The sequence below is a fragment of the Haliaeetus albicilla genome, chromosome 7 (genome assembly GCF_947461875.1).
Source record: "Haliaeetus albicilla chromosome 7, bHalAlb1.1, whole genome shotgun sequence".
In the NCBI taxonomy this organism is placed as follows: domain Eukaryota; kingdom Metazoa; phylum Chordata; class Aves; order Accipitriformes; family Accipitridae; genus Haliaeetus; species Haliaeetus albicilla.
Genome location: NC_091489.1, coordinates 17,122,949 through 17,140,319, shown reverse-complemented (window position 1 = coordinate 17,140,319; position 17,371 = coordinate 17,122,949). Strand labels below are relative to the sequence as shown.

General features: G+C 40.9%; 1 protein-coding gene across 10 annotated transcripts in view; it reads right to left on the bottom strand.

The window, feature by feature from the left end:
• Positions 1–17,371, bottom strand: part of ARID1B (AT-rich interaction domain 1B) — a 337,909-nt gene that overhangs the window by 218,147 nt on the left and 102,391 nt on the right. For all 10 annotated transcript variants that reach the window (XM_069787075.1, XM_069787078.1, XM_069787072.1 and 7 more), the window contains exon 4: positions 15,452–15,562. In XM_069787075.1, coding sequence (XP_069643176.1) covers positions 15,452–15,562 — 111 coding nt within the window. The remainder of the gene's footprint in view (positions 1–15,451; positions 15,563–17,371) is intronic.

The following is a 17,371-nucleotide window of genomic DNA, read 5'->3' as shown; positions in this document are numbered from 1 at the left end:
TGGGTTTTTTTCCTCCATTTTGTCTCTATTTCCAGCTAGTTAGAGAAATGCTGGAGGCTAAGGGGTCTGAATACACATACTACTTCTACATGTAACACTGGGTTCTAAAGGAATTTTTCTTAATTTATATATGGTTTGTAAATACATTGTTTTCAGCAAGGCTTCCACCTGTGCTGAAGAATGTCATTATAGCTCAGCAGAAGGCTGCAAGTGTTACCAAGGAGAACTGTATTTGCTGGTCACTATAGGTACAGCATACACAGCTGTATACAACAGATTTACAGACCCTGTCCAAAGAAAAAGGCTCAAAACAGACATTAATATGGAGGAAGAGGGTAACAACTGCGTAGAATGAACATAAGAATTAATCGACCTAATCCAAAGCTCACTGAAATCAATGAAAAGACTGATTACAACAAAGTTTGAATTGGGTCCTCCAAGAATAAGGAGATGGAGAAAAGTAGAGGGAAGTTTATGCCCATTGGGACTTCTGTAGCTGTTGTTCATTGACTGATTTGGAAATAACCACCTGTACAGAAGAGTTGTTACTGGTGTTTAAGTGTGATTCTGGATTTCGCTTCTGTGTAGTACTTCTCTTTCAAATAGGCTCTCTTGTCTTTTCCCATTCCAAATCATGGGTGTCAAAGTCTGGTATCAGCTACAAATAACCAATATACTGTTTGACTCCCATGGCAAAAAGTAAAACAATATACCGAGCTTTCTCATCTTTTATCTTCTATATGTTCTTCTGTATCATGCATTATTATAATTAAAGCTGAACTGGTTTTAGTTAAATTATTTTATGTAAATTGTCATAGTTTTATGAATCAACAGAGAGATGACAACTTACAGCAATGAAAGGCTTAGCCAAAAGATTTAAAAAAGAACAGAGAAAGTGAAAATACCAGGAACTCCGGAAAACCTGAGGAAGGAATAATTTTAGGTTGTTCTGAATTCTGCAAATACAGTGCTAAGAAGAACATTGAGTACCTAAATAATTAAAGTTTATCCTCTTTATTGAAACAGTCCATGTTTGAGAATTCGTACGAGTTTTAATGTTTAATTAAGGGATTTAAACATCGTTTTAAGTGAAAACTCTGTGCAACCTTAACTATGGACCCACTAGGTCACCTCCATAATATATTCATGTTGGGAGATCCAAGACCTGGCTTTTACATAAGTCAGTTACTACAAACACACAGTTCAAATATCAGTCACAACCACGTGAAAAATCAATTTACAAGGAGATGAAAAAATAAATGTTCTAGGAGATAGGATATGCTAATGAAAATTAGTGTAGTGTGTTTGCTTTTTGTCCACGTCCGTCCAGGTTTTGGTTTCACATGCAGCGACTGCTGAGGCATGTTTATTTAGTGATTAAAAAAGAAAAAAGATTAAACAGCAACTTTAAAAAGCCCTGTGTAGATAAAGATATGCCTGTTTTATAAGCAATTAGTAATTTCTTATTAATGGAATGTAAACTGTTTTGTCCAATTTTCCCAGAATTTGCAGATTTAAGAGGAATGCAACTCAAAGGATGAAGTTTATATCCACGTAACCATGAGAGGAGAGTAAACCTCTAGTCCAGCCTGTTTAATATATGCAGTTGTACAATACTGTATCCACCCTTGGAGCAGATTTGCCAGAACTGCCTTTTTTTTTTTTTAATATGTAAACAGAGTTTTAAAAACCTTATATGTAAAAGAAAAAAACTTTTTTAAAAAAGTTATGTTATTGTCACATTCACCAACACTACACACACTAACTCCAGACTTGGCTGCAGCACAGCCAGCAGCTTCTGTTGGCCAAGAGTAGAGATGGGCCTTATGGTGGTCTCAGGTGGTCAGGGAGTTGGGTTGACTATCCACCTTTCATCTACCCCAGGGCCTCCCTGAGGCAGGAAATGTATTTCACTCGAGTTTTAGAAGCAGTGCTATTTACCAAGGTGTCTGGGGGAGTCACACGGGTGAAAAGTTGCATACAGGAAGAAATGCAGAGCTTTGAGACACTGAGTGCTGAAGATGGACACATGGGGGGAGAGCAGGTGCCCTGCACACTCAACCTCCCCCGCTCAGAGACCTGAGCGCGTCTAGAGTCCAGCTGGATAGGTGAAATAAATCTCAAAATTTTAGTCCACTATCCAGAAGCTGCAAGGCCATCGCACAAGAGGTACCATTTACGTGAACATTGCTACACAACAAAAAAAGGGCAAAAATCGAGGAACTTTTGTCTTTTCCTGAGGTGTCCTTGGAAGCATTTAGGAGAGCAGGATCTGTGACAGATACAGACGGACAAAGTGAGGTGCCAGTAAGCACCCCGTAACAACAAATTCATAGTTAAAAAAAAAAGGGGGGGGGGGGGGGGGGGGGGATTGGGGGGAATTATGAATTCCAGGTTTGCTTGTCAGCCTCCAAGTTTTTAATAGAGACACCATTTGTGTCAGCAGGGACAACTGAATCCCTGTATCCACAGCACTTCACTGCACTTGGATATATGCCTCCTACTAGAGACTAAAATGAAAGCTATATTTTAGAGCACTGGAAAAGTGAAACAAAGCCTGCAGCTTGTGTTTATAACAATACTTCTACTTGTCCAGTAGTATTTCAGTGGCTTCAAGTTAATGAGGAAGGCAGTGGGGGTAAATACCATGTCCCCAGGATCGTTCTGGATTTTTTGGTCCCTGATCCTTCAACCACAAGGTTCATCTCTTTTGAAGGCTGCCAACAAAACGCTACATGTACAGAGTGGGGTGACAACACTACGGGCAGAAGAGAAGATGGGCATACAAATTAAAACACAAGACCAAAATACTTCCTCAATTCAAACCCTTCACAACCCTATCAAGGCTCACACGTGCTGACTTCAGCATCTGCTTCACTTAAATGACAAGAACAGACCCATCTGCATCACGTTGTAGAATGCTTCAAAAAAGCAGGATTCTTCAAAAAAAAGTTAAAAAAATGTAAAAAGAAAGCCTTTTTCTGTTTTTAAACATGTTAAATGGGAGCAACCAGAACTGCTAGAGGCTTGCCTCCAAGTTTTTGAAGACAAGATCAAGCAGAGAAAGGGTTAAGTCCTGAAAAATAAAAGAGCAACAGAGCAAATCTGACTACATGTTTGAAAGAGCCTATAAAATGTTACAAGCAAAACAGGAAAGCTTGTGTTAATAATGCATAAACCAAAGGAGAGAGGGAAAAAAAGCTACCCATTTAATGGAATAATGCTTTTATCCTTGCAGTTAAAACGAAATAAACCATGACTATTAATCTGGTAAGGCCATGTAAAAACGCAATTTTAAAACATTTTCTAAGAGGGGACAGTTCAGTAACCGCTCTGGAGAGCGAGGCCTTGTGCAGGGCCGCGCTCAGCGCTAAATACCAGCCTCCGCTCGGCGGAGGCCATTACCCGCCCCGTCGCCATGGCGACGCTAACAGTGCGCCCGACTTCAAAGACAAAGATGTAATTTCAGACTTCCAGCAGCCAGAGGGAGCGGTGAGAGCTTTCTGCCCGGGCGGTGTCAGCTGATGATCAATTATAAAAATGCCCAGGACGGTTTCGAGGCGGCCTGAGCCGCCGCCCGGCCCCGGCCCCGGCCCCTGCCCCTGCCCCGGGGGGGCACCCCCGCCCCCGGCCTGAGGGAAGGCGCAGGGCGCGGGGCCCTGCCCGCCCGCCTTCGCTTCGCGCCCGGCAACAGCGGGAACGGCGCCCACCGCCCTTCCCCTCCGTCAAGGCCGCGGGGCTGCGGAGCCGGAGGATCGCCGCCGGGGCCTCGCTGAACCGCCTCGCAGAGCTCCCACCGCCGCCTCTGCCAGGCGCCGATCCGAGCGGGGAACGGGCGGCCGACGAGGCCGAGCCCCTTCGCCCGGCCAGGAGGGAGAACCCGAGTTCCCTCAATCGACACGCTTTTAATTTTGTAGTCTCGTTCCAACAACAACAAGTCGTCTTCATTTTTTCGTCCTACGTGAAGGGAGTTGGGATACTTGGAAGATTGGTTCAGTGGAGAAAGCCCTTGCAGGGAAGGAGAAAGCTCACTTTCAAGTTTTGCTGCTGTGTGGATACTGGCAATGAAGAGTAATAGTAGTGCAGAAAAAACAGACATTAACTTAGCTTATATGCCATTGTCTCATCAACATGCTCTTATTAAGCGTGACAAAAATACCCACTTATAAATCAATCTACAGAGCAGGCCTTGTAGTCTAGCAGTAGTACGGTGTGCTGCCCAGGAAGCCACGAATTCAAGCTCGGGTGCATTCTGTTTTTTAAATCTGCTTCACCGAGTCTTTGGGGGGGGGAGTGCAGTTCTCTAGGTGCCACATTCCCTACAGCATCACAGCCATGTGCTGAAACCAAGATAAAAAACCGAAACTGCTTTTTCATTTACTAGAGTTGGGTTACCCTGGGAACCCCTTGGAGAGGCGACAGCGGAGCTGCAGGAAAGACAGATCCTCCAACAACCCAACACCTTGATATATTTTAGTACCTTACTATATACAGAGAGATACGCATAATCTAAATGGCCTTACATCCCTAACTTGGTTATTACCTAGTCTGAAGGAAACCTAACCCTGTTCTGCAGAAACTGAGACATTTTGCTTCCCTCTCACCCGGCCATGAAGTACCATGAGCTTCTGTATCCTTAACAGAAAGGCACCTTCCCACCTGACAGAGCGCAGAAGTCTTCAGAGACCTAAACCCCAAATACAGCAGTACAAAGCATACTAGTTAGCCAGCAAACACGAATACACCACCCCTGCACACGCTTCAGTCTAAGATTACATGTCAGCCCTTGAGCTGACGGGGCTGCGGGCACTGCCAGGAGAGCAGCAGCACATGCCACCGCACTGTTGTCCCTGAACCACATTCTCCCGGTCCAAGGCGCAACGTGGGCCAGCACTTGCCGTTAGGTTTTGTCACTCACCCTGGTAAGACTGGTAGGTACATGCTGCTCACAAGTGTGAGCTGGATCCTGTGCATGACCCTGAAACACTAACCCCAGACTGAACTTGGAGGAGCATTAGCTGCCCGATCTGCACTTGTTTAATCATGAATGTGTGAGTTCAAGTGCACTACAAAATTCATCTTTTGACAAAACTGAGTCCGTGTCATCTAAAACTATGCACACACGAATCAGGAGTCTGTGGGAAATGCAAATATACATAGAAGGGTATATAGAATATCTTAGATTGCTGGAAAAGAGATTTTAGAAGTTAAAGACTAAAGAAGGGGTGGTTTTTGTTGTTTGGTTTTTCTTTTAAATAAACATTTTTTAAAAAGACTTTGCACAGCTGATCACGTTTTGTTTCCAAGTTACATTTTTAATGGATGTGGGTGGTGGGGGAGAAAAACGTGTCAGTCTATAGGTCCTTCAATTACTCTTCCAATCTGTAGTTTCATTGCACACTGTTAAGTGACAAAAGACAGTTTTTAGCCTGTGTGGCTAGCTGACTACAACCCCCTGATCACATCTCCATGGAAATGGAGGTCAAGTGATCAAAATACATACAGTATATATGTATATTATACAGGAGGGGAAAGTTTGTTTTTCTGGGAAAAATATGGTAAAGGATTTACAGGATTGACTTCAATCTGACCTGTACTACTATGAATATAGGCATTAAAAAGCAGGCACTAGAAATCACTGGTTCTAACCAGCAAAAATTAAAGAGCTAAAATGTTTGTAAGTATATATGAGTATGTGCATGGGTACATTTCTCAGCATTTCATAGAATCTGATATCTGACCTCTGTTTCTTTGCAGAGGAGAAAGACAACTCTGTAGGTAGCCTAAATGGCCCCTCTCACACCGAGCTGTGGTCTAAGCTCTGGAATAACCCTCTGGCCAGAAGCAACCAAAGACTTCCAGAGCCAAAAATTTCCTGTACTTCATCATACCTCAGAATAGGAACAAAAAAGGCTCTTACTGTGATTTCCAACGGGGCAAAATGTCTAACGAGCCATGCAGGAAGAATTAGCGGTCATTTAAAAACACCAATGGTGTGTATACACAGTCTTCCTAAGTCTTCTTTAAAGGCACAAGCAAAACAAAGGAAACGAAAGAAGATGAAAAGAAAATGGACTATGAGAGAATCCAAATGAAGCCACAACTATGAGATCTTACTTATTAAAAAAAAAAAAAACAAAAAACAAAAAAAACCCAAACAACCAAAACAAACACAGATTCTAAAATTGTACAGGCTTGGTTCAATAAATCCTGAAGAACTGTGCTGAAAATTGCACTGAACCACCTTACTTTTTTTCCTACTTTCATGTAGGCGTTTAATGATACAATAAACAGGATGGAAAAAAATCAGGTTTTTATGAAGCTTGCATTAAGCCCTATTATTAAAATCCTGACATGGTCTGTAGATTAAATAAGGGAAAGAGATAATCTGGAGTTTTTCTTCCATCTCCACTGCAGTATCATACAAAAAACTGGTAAGGCTTTCAGTTCACTATAAAAGTCTAAAACCAAAATATAACAGTTTGCATTAAGTTTTATCCCATGCCATAATGGATTAGTTCACTAGGGCCAATGTCTGTACTTAATCTATAAACCATTTTATCTACCTATATAATCTTACTAAGTTATTCTGATTTTAGCAAGTGAGTCTAAAAATCTCAGATCACTTCTTGTTCCTCTACTTCCATACTTCTCAAAAACAAGCACTGGCCATTGTATAGTTTGCAGTTTAAGAAACAAAAATAATAATGTTTTAGATCTCTTTCATTACCTTTTGTGCAAAACACGTTGGCAAAATTCATAATTTATGATACTGTAAATGTACATGTGAGTCTATACCTTATGTTATGGCATGAAACAAGCTTTGTTCTTAACTAGGTCCACTACTGTGTATTCAGCACACCTTACTAAAGCTTACTGATGCATAATGTATTACTACAAGCAAACATATAAACTCTCACGTATGCTTATCTTTATATTACTTCCCAAAATGATAACTGCAATAGTATGGTGAAAGATAAACTATTAAGTGAATTTCCACCTTGAAAGGAGGAGTAAAAAACAAACCCCAACACCACACCACATAAATTCACGCCATTTAAATATGTGAAATAAATTATCCAGAATGGTGTATTTTCCTATACTAATGCAATATGCCTCAAAATTCAGGTTCTAATTCTCATTTAACACAGTAAATCTCATTTCACAGGTTGAGATGATTAAAAGGGTCATTGCAACTGTTTGCATGGAAGGAAAGACATCAAGAACACTGGCAACTGAAAGTAGCCTTTTCCTGATGTTATCAGCTTTTTTATCTTGATTTCAACACACTACAATGCTTCAGCCCCCCCAAATTACATTGCCGATTTAAACAGGACCCTCTTTATGAAGTCCTTGAGGAGCAGAACTGTGTTTGGAATTGTGTGGGAAACGGCACAGAATAATCTGCATGATGTTAAGGAAAACTGATGAAGTGAGTTAAAGCATAGTGCCTTCCAAAGACAAATGCAGAACCCCCCCTCATTTTGTGTGTGTGTATATATATATATGTAATTTTTTTAAAGGTAAATTGATAATGGAAGCCTATTTACAAGTAACACACTTCAGAAGCACTTCTCACATACAGCACAATATAGCGCAGATTCTATAAAAAGCCACCATGAATTGCTGTCTTCAAGGGAAGACTTCATTGTGAATCTAAGATGTATGGCTCCAGCAAAGGAAGGGAGGTTTCAGAGGCACTACAAGGCATTAGGTTTCAAGAAAACACATTAGTGAGAAATTTAAAAACCTGTTTCAAACCTCAAAAAATAAAACAAAACATGAATAGTCTCACACACTACAGGACTGACTTTATCAGGATTCCAATATAGTACTACAAAACAAGTAACACATTACAAACACTTCCCATTTGCACTATGATGGTACCTAAAATCCCCAGCAATTATGGATGCACCATAAACAATCAGACAAAGCACTGTGAAACCTGGCCTAATCTTAACACTATTGACCGTGACTGCACAAACATCTGCTTACACAGAAACAGCAAGCTGACCAGGACCACTCAGAAGTGAGCTTCACATCAAAGACTGGTAACTTTTTTAAAAAAAAAAAAAAAAAAAAAATGAAAGCTGCAACAATAGCACCAGAAGCTAACATGTTCCCAGCAAACAGGAATGGATGGTAGAAGAAAAAGAAAAGGCATCTACTGCTAGGCTTCAGATGTTGCTGGTCAGAATGAGTTACTGTGTTTAGTCAAGGTTATGAAGCTGAGGTCCCACTTCACAACGGTTGGTGAGCACAAGTAAAGTAGTCATTCTGGAAAAAAAAGTTCCTATCTTACAGGAATACTTGTGGTAAAAATAAAAGAAAGAAAAAACATTTACAGTGTCTCAGGTACTTCCTGAAGTGGTATTCAAGTGAGTAATACTCTTTTGTCTTACTTTCTGTGTCATAATCCCAATGTTCACACAGGCATGAACAAAGACATGCACCACTGAATATATTAAGCTTTGGAATTTATAGTATGCTATCAGCTCAAAATTTACAAATAACCAAGCAGATAAGACATGCATGCTTTTATACACACTATATATATGTACACACATTGTGTAAAATGTTTTAAAACCTAAAAATTAATCCCCAAATGAAAAAAAAACAAAACCTACCATTTTAGAGTTAGATTCCCAAATGCAGAACCTGAAGGCACTGACTTGGAAATTTAGGTAGATTAAAAGGACAGCTAGTGCAGTTACTCTGTCCCTGCAGCAGGTACATCTGAGCCATGCATGCAGAGGCACCCATGCTACTACAGCTTACAGCCTTGCATATTAAAGTAACCTTGGGGGCTTTCAGCTTGCCTCTCATTTCAAGTTGCAAGCTTTGGTGGTTCAGGGACTACCACAAGCGCAGTTCAGTCGCCCCAGCTATGGGGACAGGAACAGGGAACGGGGGGAACGGGGGGGAAGGAAAGCTTCAACCACCCAAATTATATCTAGTTTCTTTAATTCTTAAATTGACACCAGTACTGTCCTGGTATTTGGAGGTATGAAGTACACTGATGCAACTCCTCATGGCTTTAAAAAACATTGCAGGAAAAAAGCTACTAATACTTTAATATTCCACTTAGGGAAACATTGCCCTATTTAAATACAAGTTTTTGCAACCTTAACCACTACTGGGATCTATAATCTTAGCAGGTTTCCCACATAAGTTTCATGTAGAGGTCAGACTAAATATTTCTTTTTGCATTTGTAAATTTTCTTAGATCCTAAATTAGTAATTCTGTTATTACAGGGATATTGTAAACATTGCAAAGGTATTTTGAAAATGGAAAAGGTGACAGAATAGCCAAGTATCTTTTTTACAGTACTTAGTGAAATTAGTTTTTATACTTCAATAACAACCTAACACTGTTTTTTTTAAATAAATATGATCAATCTGTCAAGCAAAACCAAGTAATCCTCTAAAGCACGAACCACAAATGAATAACAACAGGACCTTCTCTTCACATTACATATTTTAATTTTAATAGCAAGAATACTTAATTCAAGAATCAACAATTTTGGTTTCAATGTTTCAGTTTAACCCTACATGGACAACATATGCCCAGGGCTGCTCTGCACTACTTTAATTGTACTTTTCCCCCAAAACAGGACTTAAACTGGATGAATGAATCAGTTTGATCACCTATGTGAAATCCTGGCTTCACTGAAGTCAAATGTAAAACATGCATGAACACTGAGTGGGCTAAGATTTTCAGCAACACACACAAAGCCTAAGTTCATCCCCTGATAACACAACCAATGTCAGTGGCGCTGCAGTGGTTCGCACTGGGTTTGACCCACTATTCTGACCAGCACCAGGACACAAACACGAGGCCATGCTCAGAATCTGTATGCACACCAGCACCAGAGCATGTTTTTCACCTCAGAAACACACTGAAAATACATGTATTTGGTAACTCTAGACCTATGTGTTGTATGAAACTTGTTCTAGCTACAGGTTTATTACATGGAACGGCGAGAAGGAAAAAAAACCCAACAAACTAGCAACTGCACTTGATCTAGAATTAAAATGACTTGGAAAAAATAGCAACTTTTTCCAACTCTCTGCATAATGGCTAAGAAAAGCCTTTGAGAAAGCTTAGTCACTTCTTTGCAACTTGAAGCTTTTTTCCTTTTATTCCAGGCTTAAACAAAGTTCAGTGGGGCATCAAACTGCCTCAGTTTTAAATTACAGTCTGTACTTCAAAATAGAATGCATGCACCACATGTTCCTGAAGCTAGAGGGTGGGAGTGTTATTCACTGAAAATTGAAGGCTTGTTGAGTCAATAATCTTCTTTCACAGAGTAACAATTTTCAGCTAAAATTTCTTGACCCAAACAAAGGAAAACAAGATCATTCAGTTATTTTACAACATTGCAGAAAAAAGAAAGAGAAGTGGGAAAAAAGCACACCAGTCTTCTCCTACTTGATGTAAAAACAATGGAAAATTTAATTCACAAGTATTACATACTCATATTTCCTTCTTGTTCATGGTTTAACATACTCCCAAACAGTTATTTTCAGATGGAGGCATGAATAGAGGCAAATAACTACAGGACAGAATTGCTATCATATACTACACATGCATCTATCAACTAGCAACTGCATTTGCCTCCCAAGAATTACCAAGAATCCATTTACAGATTGCCGCCCCCCCCCCTTCTTTCTCAAATCAGAAGCAATATTCTAGCTTTTTAAAATATCACTTAAATTTAGATCAAGCTTTCTAATTTGCTTACCTGCAAAGAATCAAACAAGGATTACCAAAAAAAGAGGGTTCCTGCTCTACCTCTCCTTTAGTACTGATTTGTCCTTACCAGAGGGGCTACAGTGGTAATTAGTATTTACATTATGGTAGTGCCCACAACTCTGATCACGATTAGGGCTTACTGGACTAAGCTCTGTACAAATGTCACCAGAGTCCCTCATCCCAGTAGTTTAACCTCTGAGAAAAGAAGAGGTATCTCCTGCTAACTCTCAACCACAGTTTCTCAAATAATGCTGGAAACTGTTTTCCTTGTCTATTAAGACTTCAGCCATTAAAGTCATTTGTTCTGGGAGTGCTGTTGCTCGAGATGACTTCCCAAGCTACTTCGTATTCTAGACGTTGTAGAACCACAATCAAAATTCTCAGGTCACATCACCGCACAAGATACAAGCGGCATTCTACCTCCATTGTAGACTACTATTTTGTTCTGCATAGAAATTGCTCTTCCTCCATGAAAAGGCCCAGTAAGTGATGTCACAGAATTAATCCACAAACTCAGAATTCTGAGTGACCTAATAAAGCACCGACTCCTGCAACCCCAGATACAACCCTTCCCCTTCAACACTGCATGACCTCCACTAAACACAAGATGAACCTCAGCTAAGTTGTAAGACTAAGGCCACCATTTGCCTACAGTGTACACCAATGCAGCTGAGGGCCACCATAAACCCACCTCCCCTGCAGCCTCCAGCTACGCATGCTCAAGCTTCGGGGCTTGCACTCACTGACTGCTTTAAACAGCTCAGGGATGCAAACTGGCAGAAAACTTACCTTACAAAAAGAAGTGAACTGCCTTCTGTCTGTGTGGGGCTCTGTGACTGCTGCAGGGCCCAATTGTGAACACCGGGATCTGCTGTGCCACCATGTCTCAGCTGGGAGGATGACAGTATCTTAAACTCTTCCAGCAAGATCATACAGTCTTTTAGGATGTGGCTAAAATCAAAGCTGCTGCAGTCACCACTGTCCCCCTTCCCATCACAGCTTCTGATTCCCATCTCCTCTTCTGAGGTACCACTGATGCCCATGCAATTACACAGTGATTCAGTCAAAAACTAACCCAGAAATAGAAAGAGTGAGTGTTTCTCAGCTGGTTCAATTGCCCAAGTCAAATTCACTGGCCAGTCCCAGGAGTGGCAGTGGAGGAGATGGGATGGCACAGCCAGCACACTGCGGGGCACACGGCAGGACTGCGACTGCCCTCGCTTACCATGGCTCAAGCAGCCACAGAACTTTACCTGTACGTTGCAACAAGAAAAAGTTAGCAGGAACTCATGTTTCAAAAGCATGGCAACCTTGGATAGGCCATTTGACCTCACACCTCAAACAAGCACACCTGACACTGGGCAAAAAAGGACCTTATTAAAACAAAACAAAGTAACAGCAAAACCACCAATGCCTATCTGAAATTACTTTCATACTCATGCCAATAAAAAAAAATTAAATTCATTTAAGTTTTCTGCTCTTCATTCTATCAACACAATCCAATGTGAACATTAACAAAATTACTCATTAAAGACAAAATAAAGGATTAGCCTTCATAGACACACACAGAGCCTACTGCTGACACAAGGCCTTTTACTACAACAACAAATTTGCAGATATATCACTTGGAAACTTTTTCCTGTAAGTCTGGTCTAGCTTTCTCACAATAGCAGAAATATGTCTTTTGCTATTATCCCTTAAGTCTCGCTAAATATACTCTGTAGTAGCTGTTCTCCAGACAATTTCATTCAGGCCTCTCCCTCTTTATTCCTCCTCTCTAACGGGGAACAGTTTCTGTTTATGACTTCCTTTCCTTCACACGGTACCTAACTCCCATGTTTTCTCAAAAGCTTGAGATTTCCTTCTAATTGTGACCCCAACAAAAGTGCTCGGAGCACTATTCTGTGCAACTTTTCATTTGGGCTCTCAGTGACTCCACATGGCCAGAGACCCACAGGTCAAACCCTCCAGATATCAGAGCAGTTAGGAGAAGGAAAGCAAGCATTGTATAGAATCTGACAGGCCATTAGAAGTAGCTAATAAAGCCATATTTTGTTTGTAGCCATTTGTTACCAACCCACATTACAAATTTGTCTGCTTTGAACTTTATGGGAACATTCATGCCAGGACTTTTATATACAATGTGTGAAGGAAAGGGAACAACTACTGAGCTGTTTAGCTGCACTTACTGTGACACAAACCTGAAAAAAACTCTCCCAAAGGATGACACAAGCTAGCATTCAGTGCCACAGAAAGTGGCCGCGTCCTCTTCAAATCCATCAAAGGAAAAGTCTTTTTTCAAAGCCACATTAGAAAACACCATTTAGTATTACATCTCTTTTGTTGTTTTTAGACACTTGTATAAGCTTGCTATGTAGCTGCTGTGATTTTACACAATGCCCTTAAGAACTAATAAGATAACGGGCAAATTGTAGAAATACCAGAATACCATGAAACAAAACATAACTAAATGTTATTAAAAGCGTAACACCACTGCTATCATTTCAAGCTTCACTGTACAAAGATGACTTACTGACTACTACCCTGAAGAACAGCATTATCTTGAAAACAAGCTTAAGAAGCCATATTTAGTATCCCGAAATGACACTATAACTAGGAATACTAAACAAGGGATAGTGATCACAGGTTCTCCTAAGCAGTCCAAAACTGCATACAGAACTCTCCTGCTCTGGAGAAAAAACAAAGCTATCCATACCCCAAATCGAATTATATTAAAGCATTTATGTTCACCGTACTTTGAAATTAGGAAGAATCCATACATTCAAAGACATTTGCCTTGGATGCAAGATGATGGGGAGTTTGCTCGCTCTACCAAAAAAAGCCTTGTCACCACATATGAAGGATTGCAGTTGTTTTTAAATTTGAAAACAACAACAAAAAAAACCAACCAAAAAACCAACCACAAAAAAACCCCAAGCCAAAACCAAAACAAAATACAAAATGATAATACCTCCCACTCCCCTCCATATCCAAACAGCAGGGGTTTTGAGTATATTAAGTGCTCTCTGGTTATTTAATAAAGCTTTTCAGTAACGAAGTGTCTCAATAACAGCATTTGGGACCAACTTAGAGTTTAAGCTATGTGGCCAAAATGGTTAACATTCACTGTTAATACTACCAGCTCACACATACCTAGAATAATGAGCTACTAAATATACCAAACACTCAGGGACACAGATAATACCCAATACTCTGCTTAGCTATCATGACGATGGAGGTAGGACAGAATATGGATTAAAAGTAGGACAATTGTTTAAGAAAAAACACAGGCAAATTAATAGAACATTAGTTGATAAATAACTTTACTTCTCTCTACCCTAATAAACACTGTTCATGAAAAACCGGGAGGTAAAAAGTCCCTTTTAATATCACTGCTTTTTAAAGTAGGTAGTTATTGCCAAAACAGTTCAATGTCCACAGCAGCTACTATTTTTAAGGTAATTGCCAGCATTCATTTTTGAGATCTGTTCAGAGACATTAGTCTTTTTAAAAAAGGCTTCCTGAAAAACTGTCAAATTAATACTAGGTCCAAAGCAAATGGATATCTCTTCTCACACCAGTTTCCATAGCTTCTCTCAAGACATGCATGTCTCAAATGTCATGTAAAGAATTTGTGGCACATACACTCTCCTAGGTGCCAAAGATATAACTTTAAAATGCTGTGAAGATGTTTATTGCCCTATTTTTAGGGATTGGCAATAGTGCCATGTGCCAGAGGTGAAATATACAACATACTACCAGATTTCACAGATACATTTGGTGTCTTGTTAAGTTAAACTCTTCAGAGAGATCCCTCTGCTAACTGCAAATGAATACATATCCAGTGAACTGCAGGAAATATCCTATATGTTTATTATACATTATTTCAAGCCAGAGGTTACGTAGTTTATAAAAAGTTTTCATCATTTAAGCTGAGCATATTCTAGTTGGTTTAAATTCATGCTGTTTTACTACCAACAAACAAGAAAATCTCCAAACCATGAGGGGCACACAGACACAAGGCTAAAGAGTACTTTGTCCACTACAGTGAAATAAGGCCTTCAAAAATGCAAGTAGCTGCAGTGTCTTTGCAAAGTATATTCATTTGGGCTGTTTCCCCCCCCAGCAGAATGCATAGAGCTCAGAAAAAGTAAGAAATGTTAGTCCAAAATAATGTCCTAACCAAAAGATCAAGCTAGCCCAACTATCACTATCATTCCCACTTCTACACTTCTCTAGTAATAGACAGTAGCAGAATTAACACATCAGACTCATTACAGATGCTCAGGGTTTGGAGCAAATAACTCCTGGCAGCAGTATTCTAAACCAGAATCTACTGAAATCCTTTGAAAAGGGCACAGAAAAAAGCCTCTTCCTCACCAGATTGTTTTGTGCAAGTATGGAATTCCTAAAGCTAAAAAAAAAATCAATCCATTTCCTCTATGCAAATACACATGTGCACAAGCACAAAACATGCATGTGCATAAATAGTGCTATTTTGAACCAGAACAAGCCTAAACAAAGTCCACTCATATACAGGCTGTCTGTTCTCATCATATTTTTAAAAACAGTTTGTGATCAACCTCGTTTAATATTTATTCTCTCAATATTTCATATCCGCTCATCCTAGATGCAATGAAATGGTACATAAAGTGCTTTCATTATAAAATACTGAAACAAACATTAGTTTCTTACTGGTAAGCTCGATGGTCTTTCTTGCTGGATTAGATTCAAGTCTTCATGGTTAGGCTTTCCTGGGGCCATAGGGGGTTGAGATCTGGTTCCATAGCCTTCCTGAGACATGTCCTGCAACAATAATTGTAACAGAATTATTAACCTTACTCAGTAATTACAGTTAAATCCGCATCACAGAAGGGTGAAAATACAACAGCTGAGTGCTGATGGTTTTTTTGATCAGAAGATTTTACTAGTTAAACCTTCCTGATGGTAGTATCAAGTCCACACAGGTACCGCTATGTCCTGCACTGTTTGTAAAAAAATCCAGGGAGCAGAGCTGCATAATGACAAGCAGCAGGGAATCATACCACTGGACCATGGGGAAACACAGAAAACGAAGCCTGCTAAATAAACGACCCCCTTTTACTGTAAAAGAGTAGCAAGCACAAAGTGTTCAAAACATTCATCCTACTCTGAGATGTATTCTCAAGCGTTTTGATGAAGTACTGAGCCAGGTGGAAGACTGGACTTGAAAGTAAGATTGTAATCCTGCTGTGTAATCAGACTCCTGTAACGACCCTGGATTTACCATCACTACTACTGGCACAACTTTCAAACACTGGCTATCAGGTTGTAGTACACAAGGCAGGCGCTGCATCTGCTGGAGGCATGTCGCATCGTGTGTTGGATCAAGGGTAGCTCCAAAGCCTGTACCAGCAACCTGGGGATTTTCCTCCCTACACAAGCCCAAGCAGTCTTAGGTAATAGCCTAACACAACACCCACCACCCAGGGGCTGGGGGAGACACGAAACAGCCTCCCCCGCGCCATCCCCCGGCCCGCAACACAAGCTTACTTCACACGTACAGATACTTGCCCATTGCAAAGCCTCAGGTTCAGGCTTCATTTTAGCTACTCTAGCAGCTTGTACACTAACTTCAAGGAAAACAACAGAAAGCACAATACTGACTTCAGCATGTACAACTGGCAGGGGAAGTTGAAGAACCAGTTCCCGACTGCTAGAAAAGATATCTCACCTTAAAGGTTTTTCTTTGTTGTTTTTCAATGGTTTAATTCTCCTCTCCCCCTCCCGAGTTTACTACCAGTTCAATTTGCTTCAGCAGCCCTCACACCTTCACTCCTGACACGCACCTGAAAGCACACGCGCGCTCCTGGTGCGGAGGAGCGGGGGAAGCCGTCCTCTGCCCCATCCCCCTGTAGCCCGAACATCACCTTGCTGCTGCGGCTGCTGCTGCTGCTGCTGCTCGGAAAGGGCTGCTCGGACAGACGCGCGTCCGCACCAGCGGTACCGCTCGGGCACGGACTCTGCGAGGCGGCTGGCTTGCAGAGCAGGAAAGCTTTCTGTCTCTCTTTTTAGCCCAGCTCCTGACAGAGGGAAACTTGCTAACAACCGTACTGTTCCCATTCAGAGCCTTCCACCACTTTGGACTCTCCCGAATTATTTTAAGGGACGCAGAAAATTCAACGGGGCTAATAAAACAAACCCCGGCAAACCTGATACGATGAAAACCCAGCAATAAACGATCCTATCCCTAAGCCGGTGCCAAGTAAAATCAAGAAACACTTAAAAGGCCAGCACTTCAATGTGGTTACCAGCAGAGGGTAACAATTAGGCTTAAGGGTGACAAAGGCTGATGGCTGAATGATTATTATCCCCTGTGACCCCCCGCGCTCCCCCCCTCCCAGATTTCCACTTGTCACACAGCTCTCCTGCTGCGCACACCAGCAGGTTCCTGTGGATTAACAGTGAGGTTTAAAATCAACAAATGGCACAAGGCCTCCATTCAGCAGCCTTCACCCCAGTACAAAGGAGTAGAAAGGTGCAGGACAGCTTCACAATAGGCAAACAAATGAGCAAACCTCTGCTTTCCTTTTTATTTAAAAACGCGCACGCACACACACACACTCACGCACATGC